We start from the raw sequence: 13,590 nt of genomic DNA, 5'->3' as shown, positions 1-13,590 counted from the left end.
TTTAACCATTGTCCCAGGCTAACAGTTTTTTGAAATAATGTGACAGATATACCACTTAAAGACAAAGTGGGTGCCCTCTGCACCCTCTCATATCTAGCTTGTATGGTTAATCATTTTAATGCATTCATAATAACATAGCACAGTGAACATTTTATGAACATGTTAGTATTAAAAAATACTTAGTTTATTATGTAGTAAATTTGCAAGACAAAATAGTGATGGATGTGGAATCTTAACTGCACAGAGTTGCATAGAAGTTAAACACTGAATGATCTATTCAGCTACTGTCACAGACTATCGGAGTTGTTCCAAGACATTTTGCTGCTGAAGCAGAGCATCTGCTGCAGAGTACCTAGAGCAAGTCAAGTTGTTTTGGAACATGGGGCATAAAATATCAGTAGCATTTATTTTTATCCTTCGCAATAAAATTTCAAGCATAAACAATCACTCATAATTTGCTCAGTGCTCAAATCAGAAGGCAGCCAATTCCTTAACTGAAGGGCTAACTCTGCAGAGTCTGAACAAAATAACAACCTGAGTAAATATTCCTTCCATGGAGCAGTTCCCATTTGAAGACCATCCACTGCCTCATGGATCTCTCCTTATACATCCTTATAAATTTCCAGTAGCCAGTGAATCCTTTAACATACTTGCATTTCCCTCTGATGGAAGGCATTTTATTTTTAAAGTATCAGTCGTTCTGGATAATGGCTGGATGGGACTTGGGTGCTCTGTTCATTACTTAACCAACAAGTGATGTTTATGGGACATTCTGCGCGGTTTTCTATAGCATTTTATTCCTGCTCCGTTCTGCAGATTCCCTAAAGAAGATTTGTATTATCTCAAGATAATTTTAACACTAAAATCTTTAAAAGCTAGGTGATATCTCAAGCTAAGGGGATGAGTTTTCTTACTTGTTTCTTTTTTGTTTTTATTCAGGAATGGAATCATCTCACTCTAGAGCTGTGTGGCCTTGCTCTTTTTTTTTTTAATGTAAGCAGTTTAAATATTTGTGTCTGTTCTGAGTAATCTCTATAATGTTACTTCAGTTGGCAGTTTTCAGTGTTTATTTTCTTGCATGGTGGATTTCTGACGTTGGCTTAGTGCTCTAAAATCTTTTATTAATTACTTTGGGATTAGGGTTGACTTTACTATCTGCAGATGAGACTGATAATGTAATGTACATGTATGTGCAGCCTTTTCTTTGGCAAGCCACAGCATTTGCTGCAGGAACTGGTTATCTTGTAACCCGGCCCATATTTTTAGACTGGCTTACAAAGGTGCTATATTTATTGCCTTTGTCAAATAATAAATTATAGAGCAATTCTTTTATTTGCAAAGGACTGGTGAATCAACAGTACCTTCCAATGGAGGCTTCCCAATGGTAAAGGGTACAGAGAAGGTTTTTTTTTTCGTGATTCCCTTTTTGAATCCTCAGATAGCATGGGAGGTGGCATTGAAGCTTCAGGGAAAAGAGGGAATTGAAGAACTTTACCAGTCACTCTTCTTCCAGTGCCAACAAAAATAATCTCAGTGTAAGTCTGGGCAGATTCTTATACTTTTTAAAAGATACTTAATACTCTGTGTATGTGGGGTGTGCAAATTTTAGAATAGTTGTAATCTGGGCAATCTTGGCTGAATATGTTTAGACATAAAATGGAGAAAGGCACAATATCTTCTAATATTTTAATGGGATGGGATATATAAATCAAACTAATAAATAAATAAATGTGCCTCTTATTTCAGCATTCTAGCATGAGTTTCTTTTTTCCTTCCCTAAACACAAGAAAGGTTCAAACCATCTGTACTGGCTCTAGGATACTTTATTAGAGTTAAACCACAGAGTTGGAACATAGTATGTTTCTTTAAAATAAGCACCTGCACTTTAAGTTGGGCCTAGAAATAAGTGGGCAGCCAGTAAAATTGTTAGAAGGCTGATGAGAGATTATACAGAAGGGTTGTGTCACCCAACATTCCTGCAGCAACTGGAGAATCAGAGGCTTGCTTGCTTATTCTGCAGCAATTGAAGAATCAGAGGCAGCTCTACCTATTCCAAAGTACAGTAATCAGGACAAGAGTTGACTAACACCCTAAAATCATATTGCCATTGTCTTCAAGTTCCCTAAATTCTACTGCAGCCCTTAGTCTTTTTTCTGTGCCATTTAGAACATTGGTAACCCTCATAACTATACTGTAGTCTGGTTCTTTCTGAAAGCCAACAGCACTGGTAGCTTAGAATAGTGGTAAAAGCAAGCAGAGAAGCAAGTTTATGTTTCTTTTCCTTTGCTTCTTCCCCACTCAGCTGCTTTTCATTTTATTCTCATGAGAATGCCTTTGATATGACTTAAAATATCTTGTTATTCCGCAAAATATGTTTATAGTGTTAGTGATACAGACAGCAAAGTTTGTATTTCTAATGTGTGCCCTACTAATTTTCCTTATGATTAATGAGTGTTGAAAGAGTTATTGGACATTTTGAAAGTAGGATAAATATAATTTAATGCATATGTTGACCATGTGTCAGGAGTTTATATAGAAAAAGAAAAAGCTTCAATAGAACCCCCCATTGTTACATCTGTTTTATTATAATTGTTATATTTTAATGTAGTCACTGATGTTTAAATCAAGTATTGAGTTACTTAATGCATGTGTTCTCATTACAAGAGTAATAGTTTTTTCTACATATTTTAGCTATGTATGTAATGTAGGCAGTTATATAATCTTTATACGTTTTTATGCATAATTTGTTAGCTGTGCAATTCAGTTGCTAAATGAAGTCTTGGTGATATGTTTATCCTACACATAAGTTATTACTGCAAAATAATTTTTAAAAAACATGGTCTAACCCACTGTTTCTCAACCTTAGCAACTTGAAGATGTGTGGACCAACTCCCAGAATTCCCCAGCCAGCATACTATTGGCTGTTGGGGCTGGCAAGGGAGGGGCAGAAAGCTTATTTCCTTCAGCAGTAGTCATGCTGGATATTATTGCTGGACATATAGGAGAGATGGAGAACTCCAGCTTTGTTTGGACACCTGTATGGAATTCCATATCCTCACCTGCCTGTGCTTATCAGACGAGTGCTTAAATACAAGGCTGGTATCAACGGCAGGTAGTATTGGTTTTCCAAAATAAAAATTATGACTAGAATCAGGTCAGTCTAAAAAATTGAGCTCCTCAGTCTCCATCTTTTTCCAGACACTGAAAGAAACTGAGTGAAGCAAGTATGTGGCTAGGACAGCTATAAATTACTCCCTCTGATTGGTGGCAGTTTGCCGCTTAACAGATTGTCTGCATACACCATTCGCTCTGGAACAGTTGATATTGCTACAAAGATAGAATCCGTCTCACTTCAGTAATTATTTATAAACAGCTTTATTAGTTTGTTTTATTTAAGTGAATGTGCAAGTAGGAATTGGCATGGATACATGGAAATAACAGCATGTGAAATCAGCAGTAACACAGTTTAAACTGTAAAGTCAGAGGGATTTGAATAGCGATAGGCTCTGAGAAATGCTTTCTCCATCTGCAGATATTTAACAAACAGTCCCTAGAGAAGTAAAAGAAAATGAATTTCATTAACTCACTTCTACATTGTAAACTGCCACATTATAATTTGGCATTACTAGCATTACTAATTTAAAACAATTTAAAAATCAGGTGTTTCATGCTTTTCCTTATGGAGCATTTTTCTTCAAAAATAGTTTAAAATATTTTATAGCACAAATAGTCTCTTATTTCAATACAGTGATATTTATATGATATAAATACAAATTTTTGACATTCTGTTATTTAGGTTACTTAGAGTATTGGAAATAAAGAAAAGAAAAAAAGTAGATTTCTGTCAATATTAGCTACAATTTAGGATATCAGTGTTATTGTTGCCTAGAAACTCAGGCACTAAAATTATTTGGCTTTTTCATTCAAAGTTAAGTATAACATTGGAAAGGAAAAAGTAAAGAACATGCTGCGACTTGCATCAAGGTATTTGTTATAACGAAGGTTTCAGTCTTAAACTAAATTACTTGATATTAAAATCGCCATTGTATTGTTACTTGGTGTCTGTGTGTGTGTGTGTGTGTGTGTGTGTTAATGAAAAGAAAAAATAGATGAACAAAACAAATTTAACAAAATTTAAAATACAAAAAGAAAAAAAGAAAAAAGGAAGAGAATTAAAAAGAGAATAAAAGAAGAACTATTAAATACATAGTTCTGATTTCCCCCTTTTTATACATCTGCTAATTTGCAATATTTGACCACATTTAGGCCCCCTTAGGAGCCAAACTGTAGATGATTATATTTGCTGTGCTGCGTGACGTGTTGTATGTATCGGAACCATTCTGGCTTAAATTTAGTTAAACTTCTATTGCGTATATATAGTGTTAGTTTTGCCATTGCTGCGTATTCTCCAAGTTTAAGTTCCCAATCAGATATTGTCGGAATTGTGCCTTTGTTCCAGTGTTGAGCAACATTTATTCTCGCTGCTGTGAGCATATATCTCATATATCTTATTAAATTATGATATTTCTTGTTGATTTTTTTCTGAGATTATACCTAGTAAAAAAATTGTCATTTCATTTCAAATGTAAATTCCAAAAGTTTCTGTATTGCACAATGTATGTCTTTGCAGGACTTTGGGGTTGTTTTTTTTAGTATGTCCAGCATATGTGATAAAATATTCCTTCTGTTTCATGGCATTTCCAACATCTATTACTGTATGATTTATCCATCTTAGATATTATTGATGGGGTTGTATACCATCCATAGAACATTTTGTACCAATTTTCCTTTAGGTTATAACCTGGTGTAAATCTTATAGATTTAGTCCATAACACTTCCCATTATTGTGTTGTGACTGTTTCTTTAAAATTTTGTATCCATTTTATCATACAATTTTTTGTTTGTTGTGTCTCTGTGTCATATATAAATAAAAGTGTATGTATGTACATATGTCCTAATAGGTGGTGTTGGTTTTGTACTAGCATTTCAAATTGTTTTTTTTTTCCCTTAATGTCCCTCCTTCCTTTTGGAATATGATTTTATCCTTTTGACTATTTGTAAATACATTAGCGTGCCTCGTTAGCAGCAGAAGAAAAAATACAGTGGGGGCAGCTAGTGCTAATGACCACAACTGGGACTACCAGAACTGCCATCACTAAGTGGTGCGGTCACATGATGCTTCGCCTAATGATTGCATCACTTACTGTAGCAACAGAAATTCTAGTCCCAATTAGGGTTATTAAGTGAGGACTACCTGTAATGCAGGGAATGCGGTGGCACTGCGGGTTAAACCACTGAGCTGCTGAGCTTGCCGATTGGAAGGTCGGTGGTCCAAATCTGCGTGATGGGGTGAGCTCCCATTGCTAGTCCCAGCTCCTGCCAACCTAGCAGTTTGAAAACATGCAAATGTGAGTAGATTAATAGGTACCACTTCGGCAGGCAGGTAACAGCGTTCCATATAGTCATGCCGGCCACATGACCACGGAAGTGTCTACGGACAAACGCCGGCTCTTCGGCTTTGAAACGGAGATGAGCACCGCCCCCTAGGATCGGACACAATTGGACTTAATGTCAAAGGAAACCTTTACCTTTACCTACCTGTAATGTGGGGGAGTACTGTGTCCTTCCAGTGACTTGCAGGGTGTCATTATTCCAGAATGAACGTTATTCTGGCAATCAAAATTACTGTTTTCAAGCTGAATCCAAGTCATGACCTCACAGATTACATTAGTTGATTTCAATCATCCTCAGTATTGTAATATTCCTTTTTATTGTCTATATTGTTTTTAAAATGACAATTCCCAACAGAAGGCAGCAGGTGGATCATTAAATTATGGGAGTGTTTCAGATCCTCACATGCAGCAAAATTTGGCATTCCTATGAAGCTGTTTTTCATACTAAGAGCTCTATTATATTATAACAGGAGTAGCTTATGTGCATGGTTTCTTGAACTAGATCAGCAGTGTTGAAACAGATGGTGAGCAGGGCCCTATCTCACTTTTGGAGTGTTGACCAGTTGGTGATGCATCCTTCTTCATTGAGTTTGAACCACAAGCATGGATTTCCTCCCATTCAGAGCCAAATCCAACATGCAGAATAGCATAATGTCCACTGCAATTAGCTCTGTAATTGATCCAGGGTTAATTAAAAGAGGGGGTGTTTCTTTTAATATAGCTAATATATTGCTATATTAAATATGGTTTTTAATCACTGTCTCTTTACAAATCCCTCCCTACTAATATGGTTGAAAATATGATTGTGTACAATCAAAGGAAAATAGTAAACATTTTGTTAAAAAGGTTTCAAATTACAGTGGAGCAAAGGCACCATTGAGTTGAATCCAGCTCCTGGTATCTGCATCCAAGCAGTTTTGTGAGGACAGATGTGGAAGTGGCTTGCCATTCCATTGTTCTGGGATTTTTTGTTAACTTCCCAGTCTAGAAGCATCCTTGGAACTCCTAGGGAGTCTGCCATCCATATATTAACTAGGTCTGACCCTCTGCAGTTGTCGATCAACTGAAGTATTAGTGGCTATATTCTTGTCTGCAAAAAAGTTTATAATCTAACTGAACTGTTTTCTGGGAGTCTTCTACTGAGTCTAGTTAAGAGAAACAAATTAAGAATAAGGCACCTCTGTTTCTTGCCCAGTCCAGGTTTGAAACCTGACATCTAGATTGATTGTTAAGATTATATTCCTTATCATCTCGTTCCTTAATTTCTCTGGCTTGTAGCACCAATAACACTGAGTACAAATGTATCACCGCCCAGAGTTCCCTTTTCGGGAGAGATGGGCGGTGATAGAAATTTGAAATATAAATAAATCAATAAATCATACAAGTATTATCTGATATTTGAGTTTCAATCTATGTTTGACTATAATCAACTCACGACTGTTCTTCTATGTTCAGTGTTCATCAGTGCTGTGGCATCTGTACAATAATTTTAACTCTTATTATTTTCAGGGCAGCAAATTGCCCAATGACTCTAAGTTAAGCGCTTGTTTGTGGTTTTGACTCTTTAGTTTTCAACAAATCACATGTGGTATAACTAGTAAACCAAAATTGGGTCTAGTACATTAGATGTAACTTTCATAGCAGTTTATTATGAAATTTGCTGTTTTATATTCAAGAGGATATATCAGTAATTCAGTCCTATAAATTATGGAACTGAGGCATCTTAATTGGCCTGGGAAGCCTTCCTCAACTGAGTATTCTCCAGATATATTAAATGTTAACATGCATAATATCTAGACTGCATGGCAGGTGGGAGTTATGGGAGTAGACATCCAGTGCATTCAGTAGGGCACCAGATTGGGATAGACAAATTATACAGTAGGTTAGATACTTAAGAGTAGAGAAGAAAGTATTGCATTATTTCACTTCCCCTTCATTTGATATCCAGAGTACAGTATTATATTTCTTCTGTAAATATGTGATGGTTGCCTTATTCCCAAAGAGACACAGACTCACTTAGTCAGAGCTAAGGATTTCCGGTTTATTAGGAATAGAATGCATACACGGAGAAAGACGGGAATGAGCACATGGTGTGCGAGGTAGCCGGTAAATACCCATGGTGCGGACCTGATCCTTCCCCACCCCCCATTGTCCCAAAGTCCTGATCCGGAGTCTTGATGGGCGATCAGGGTGCGATTCCGGAGTCTCAATGGGCGATCAGGGGGATTAGCGCTGATTACCTCTGTCCTCTTCCTGTGTCCGGCGCAGGTGTGTCCCCCGGGGTAATGCAGAGATGTCAGGGAGATAGGATGATGGCTTCTCGGGTCAGGGCAAAGGTATGGCTCCTTTGTCCTTTATTTGTATTTGTCTTTGAGTGCTTAAAGGATTAGCACTGATTCTTTCCTCCTTCCTTCCCTTCTCCGGAAAGGCATGTTCCCCGTTGTGATGCATGTATGCAGTGCAATGGGGGACATGACAAAATACCCCTTGTACATTACTACTTTGGTATGATAGGATTGCACAGTAGCTTCAGTGACCCTTAGAATGATGCCAACAGCAGAATAAAATTCTGATTGGGGTCACCCTTGCTGATAAAGTCAAAGAGGATGAGACTCTAGATGTGAAGGAAGCCAAGCAATTTATGAGAAGAAACTCCAAAATCCAGAAAGGGATAGCAAACCACTTGTACATTTGTTCCTAAGAAAATTGTATGGGCATAGATATAACATTTAATCCAGCTTGGGTGCCAGATAATAAGTCTCCCAGTATGGAAGAAACACCCCTAGTTACTAGTATATCAAAATATTGTAAGTAGATCTGGAAGTCTCAAACCCATTACATGAGACCAGAACAAAGTCTGGTTATTGATAATGCCAGTAGTGAAAGAGGAGTTCCATGATTTATGGGAAACATAAGACACACAGTTGCAACATGGAATGTAAACTAATGAATTGGAGAAAATTTTGAAATCAGTAAAATTGAAATTCCATGTACTAAAATGGATGCTTTCAGACAAAATGGACTGAAATAAGCCATTTTAAATCTATTTAAACAAGCAGAGGCCTAGTTGGTGGGAGATTGTCAGTGCCTCTTTAGGAAAGAAGGTGATGCCTGCAACCTTGAAAGAGGGTGTAGTGCAACTCTTTCTAAAGAAGTCCTCCCTGGGTCCATCCAAAACTATTGTCCAGTTGACAGGATTGTGGGAATTCTGCTACAGAGTACCCTAGAGAAAATGGGTTATCTAAGCCCCTCTCAGTCAGTATTCAGGCATGGGCATAGAATGGAAATAGCATTGGTTACACTTGGAAATGATCTTTGCCTGGACCTAGACAAAGGTAGTGCACCCATTCTGGCCCTGATAGAATTCTCATCTGCTTTTGATACTATTAGGGTATCCATCTGGACCACCTGTGGGGCTGGGATTGGGAAGCTGTGTATTACCATGGTTCTACTCCTGCATTAGCAGGGGGTTGCAGTCAGTGGTGATGGAAAGGAAAACTCAGCCCCATGGCCCCTCGTATGTGGCATACCCAGAGACTGATTCTTTTCCCCTGTTGTTTAACATTTACGTGTATTTGCTGGGAAAAGTCAACAATGGGTTTGGGGTGCAGTATCACTGGAAGGGGCCTAGATGGGAAAAACAAATTGAAATTGAACCCAAGCAAGATGGAGTTACTGTTTGTCCATCAAAATTCTTAATCCGTTCCAATGTTGGATTTCAGTGGAGGTGTGTTGCCCCTGGGAGAGGCAAGTCCATGATTTGGGAATCCTTCTGGGCTCTCAGCTATTGCTGAATGGGCAGGTGGAGGCTGTGACTAGGAGGGCTTTTGCCCAACTTTAGCTGATAAACCAGTTGTGGCCCTGCCTGGATCAGAGCAATCTCACATTAGTGACATGCTCTCATCACTTCTTAACTAGGCAACTGCCTAGTATGAAGAGACATAATGTTGAATCTAACACCTGTGATTGTAGGTTTTTAAATTTGCAATGTATCATAAGGATGAAACAGATTTAGGTTGGTTATGTATAAACGGTAAAAAAGCTACCTTTTTTTTTTTTTTGCATAAGCATCACTATTGGGTTGGGATTTTTCCATGCTATCATCTACAAATCTGGCTGTATTTATATTTTAATCAGCTATTTATCTGTAAAAGGATTTGCAGCCCTTTAGGTCAGGATTTTAAAACTACTTATGCTTTGGTGCATTAAATAATGTTTGGAAAGCTTTTTGGAATTTCATGATCTTTATATATTTGATCAGTTTTTAAATTTTGAAGAGTATGTATGGAAAGTTGAATCTAGTAGAATGGAAATATTCAGATATTGCCTTTATATCAGTTCTGTCCTATTGCTTCTGATTTGTTAAAACAGCAGCATTTGATTTTTTTTTGTAAACCAAGATAAATTATCATTGGAAGTCAATGTTCAATCATCCCACATGTGTAATAATATAATTGGACTATAGTTAATATTTGCCTCTGTTTAATTTATGTTTTAATAGCTATTTTTTGAACTTGGATTGTTCGAGACTTTGAAAAACTGGGAGAGAAAGTTGACTTTTGTGATAATAGTTAACATTTTTGGCTAATAGGTTTGTATTTCTTTTTAAAAAATCCAAGAACAGATACTTCTTGAATGTTTATGTTTCAAATTTGTGGTGGTTAATTCAAAATTGAATTTTTAGGTCTGTTTCAGCTCTACATGTAAGTTATCCAGAGAGAGGAAAGGGTGTGTCTATCTGTGCAGTTCCAGCAATAAACAGAGCATAAACTTGGCAGTGAGATGAGTAACTAGAAACATTTTTTTATAAATGTAATATAGGGGTTGACAGAGAAGATATTATACTAGCACTATTTTCTCCTTATAAGAGCAGTGGAGAAAAGTATTATATACTTTTATAAGGAAACATTTGAGTTGTTGGTATAAAGAAGGATAAATAGGTGCTTAAGTTTTTGTTCACCTATAACTTAATTTCATATCTTTGAAATAGATTGAAATAGATTGAATCAAAGAAAATTTGATTGAATCAGGCCTATCCAGGGCTGGCTTACTCTATGGATGCTGGAAGGAAAGGCTTGTATATTTAGGGAAATGCTATAGAAGGCTGTTGATCTGGTAGTCTTCCTAATGCTCACCTATCCTATAACCTAAGAGGGTTCCTGCTCCTTCCTGACCCAGGACAGCTGGCAGTGCTTCCTAATTCCCAGTAATCCTCTTGACAATAATTAACAATTTCCTTAGTATTTGGCCCAGGATTCTTCTGAATAGGCCAATATTTTAGTACTTAAAATCATGTATCTGAGGGATGTGCATCTTCTTAAAAATTTCCCTCCTATATAAGGCTAGTTCTTCTTTCTCTGTGCAGAGATTCCAGTTTGACTGTCATTTTGGTTGATTTTCTTATGTTTCATTCTCTTAACCAGGGTGTTGGCTATTGCCTCAATGGCTTCTGGTATACCATTGCAAATACAGCATTTTTAGTGGCGTACCAAATATCATTTGGAGCTGAATTCACCTGTAGCAGAAGGTGTCCCTTTGGAGTGGCAACTTATGGCACTTGGCCTAAATTCTGAGGCCCTCTGCAACTAAGCAGTTCGGGCTTGTGGCAAAAGCAGTCTGTTCTTGCTTCTGAACCGATACATTTATAGCTCTGGACATGCCGTCTGCTTGCTGAAGCCTCAGTTGTCCACCAAACATAGGCAGCCATGACAGATTACTGCTAATGGAATGTGATGCTGAACTGGGAAAGGTTGCCTATCCCTCTGTACAGAATTGTTTCATTATGGGCTGATGCAACAAATAAGATGGTTTATTTAGTGCATTTGTTGACTGTTGAATCATGCAGCTGATGGTAGTGGTGGTTTACAGCAGTAAGAGCACAAAAAAATGCAGGAGAATTATAACCAGGGAGGAAAACCAACAAAATAATTAGAGGATAAAAACAATAAACAATAATATACTGATTATGTTGATCATTTTCCTTTGGCTATCTCCTGCATTGCTCGCTTCATCATTAAATAAGGATTTTAGTAGGCAGAATAGTCATGTGTTTCATTTACTGGAACAGGTGCTCAACATGGGATAACCATAAATTACCTTCCCACTATCAAAGCTGCAAGAACTATTTGGGTTATATAGGTAAAATACTCATAATGAAAAACTAAAGTTCTTTAATTCACTCTGCCACATAATCACATTCCTTCAACCCATAATTCATTCTGCTTCCACAACTCATCAGACTGATTGTCCTTAATAAGGGGAAGTACATACACAGTTATAGCGATGCAAGAATTTTGCCTCATTTGCAAAAACATTTCGAAGTCAGGCACACATGGAGAAGGCAAATGGCAGATGAGGTTCCAACATGAAAACAAAATTGGAGCACAGAACAGGACTGTGGATAAGAACTCTTACGCAGCCACAGTAATACATGAAGACTAATTTGCAAAAGCTTTTTGAGAGATGTACTGTAGGTAAAATGCTAGTCCATACAGGAAAAACTGAAGACCTGAAGCAGAAGTCTTTAAATTCTTGTCCAGGCTCTGGTGAATCTTAAGGGCCACCTGGCCCTGGGAGATCCCAAAATAGCAGCATGGAAGAAGTCATCTGTCTTTCAGCAAGACTAACCTGGATTTTTCAACATTTTCCAGTGTAGCAAAGCACTTCCTGGCCTCTCGAAGCAAGAAGATTGCTGTGGGACCGTAGGGACTTCCTGGGGTTTTAACAAGTGCCAAAAATGTCCAAAGAAACCAGGTAACCCTTTAAAGATATGTTTTCTCTTATTTTGTAGAGTGCCTGCCTGCCTGCCTGCCTGCCTGCCTGCCTGCCTGCCTGCCTGCCTGCCTGCCTGCCTGCCTGCCTTGCTTGCTTGCTTGCTTGCTTGCTTGCTTGCTTGCTTGCTTGCTTCCTTCCTTCCTTCCTTCCTTCCTTCCTTCCTTTGTGTAAGCATGTGGAAGTTCTTTTCCAGAGCAAACTGACAGAAGAAAGCATTCACGTGCCTACTAATTGTGTAGGAAAATAGAAGCGATGCCCTTATCCCATCTAAGATCCCCAACAATCCATAAAAGAAAAGGAGGAAGCTAAACAAGATGTTCAGACTTTTGATATATAGCTGGTGGTTGACTCATTCACAGGAAACTGATATCAGGGTCACTTTGTTCCCATAATAGTTTGACATTTTTCTCAACCAAAAGGGTATTACTCGACAGATAGTAATAGATGTTGGATGAAAGTAGGCTTTTTGTGGCCTTTTGAAGTGGCTTTTAGCATCCTGAATCCTGCTGCCTTGAAAGACTGAAATATTTTTAATGCCAACTTGGGACCAAATGGTTCCCAAAAGCAAATTAACAGTATTTAAGGCATATTAAAATATAACCTTTTATTTAAGATCAAGGTTCAACCCTTAAAAGAAAGTGTTGTGGTGTGGAACTGGAAATCTGAAATAAGTTTAAATGTTATACAAGTTGAACACTCAGAGAAATATTATTTATGAAAAGCAGCAACCCCAACAGAAGATTATAGCATAACTTTGTTTCCTAACACGAATACTTCAAATCAGGACTCCAGTCAACTTGCTAAGTATAGGGGGATTAATCCAATATTTGGGGTTTACAGGAGGCAATTCATCCTCCTGTACTACAGCTATACAGTGCTAAAAAGCTCCAATTTGGCCCTGGTGTATATTAATTATTTTATTTATTCAGTGTATTCCCTTGCTTTCATTGCTTCTTCACTGAGGAGAATTGATGCAGAAGTGGTTGAGCCTTGCAGGAAAATTACTTTTTATTTGTGACAATGGCTGGAACAGTGGTAAATCAAAGGGGTCTGAACAACTGGGCTGATGATTGAAGGAGGTTTTGACATATCACAGTGCAACTGAGACTGTGGTTAAGGAGAGAGGATTTATTTCTGTATGTGTGTATGGGCATATAAGCATAGGCCTATGCTAGCAGACATGAGAATACCTCAATCCAGCATGACATACAACCAGTTGGACTGAGGAAGTGCCCATCCCTGGTTTAAAAGTTATTTTTAACTCTCATTGTCTAATATTGCTATCATGGCAAATTATGTTCTGAGCAGCTTTGCATTGTACTTTAAAAGATTTGGATTATTACAAGTGGATCATTTTTTATTT

The 13,590-nt window shown here is 37.7% G+C and overlaps 1 protein-coding gene across 2 annotated transcripts in view; it reads left to right on the top strand.

Annotated features, from left to right (window-relative positions):
- LTBP1 (latent transforming growth factor beta binding protein 1) overlaps nt 1-13,590 on the top strand; it is a 228,185-nt gene that overhangs the window by 114,997 nt on the left and 99,598 nt on the right. For both annotated transcript variants that reach the window (XM_063305368.1, XM_063305359.1), the window contains exon 8: nt 12,104-12,206. In XM_063305368.1, coding sequence (XP_063161438.1) covers nt 12,104-12,206 — 103 coding nt within the window. The remainder of the gene's footprint in view (nt 1-12,103; nt 12,207-13,590) is intronic.

Source organism: Candoia aspera, chromosome 1 (assembly GCF_035149785.1).
Source record: "Candoia aspera isolate rCanAsp1 chromosome 1, rCanAsp1.hap2, whole genome shotgun sequence".
Taxonomy (NCBI): domain Eukaryota; kingdom Metazoa; phylum Chordata; class Lepidosauria; order Squamata; family Boidae; genus Candoia; species Candoia aspera.
The sequence above is the reverse complement of the archived record's forward strand: the minus strand, read 5'-3'. Positions and strand labels throughout refer to the sequence as shown.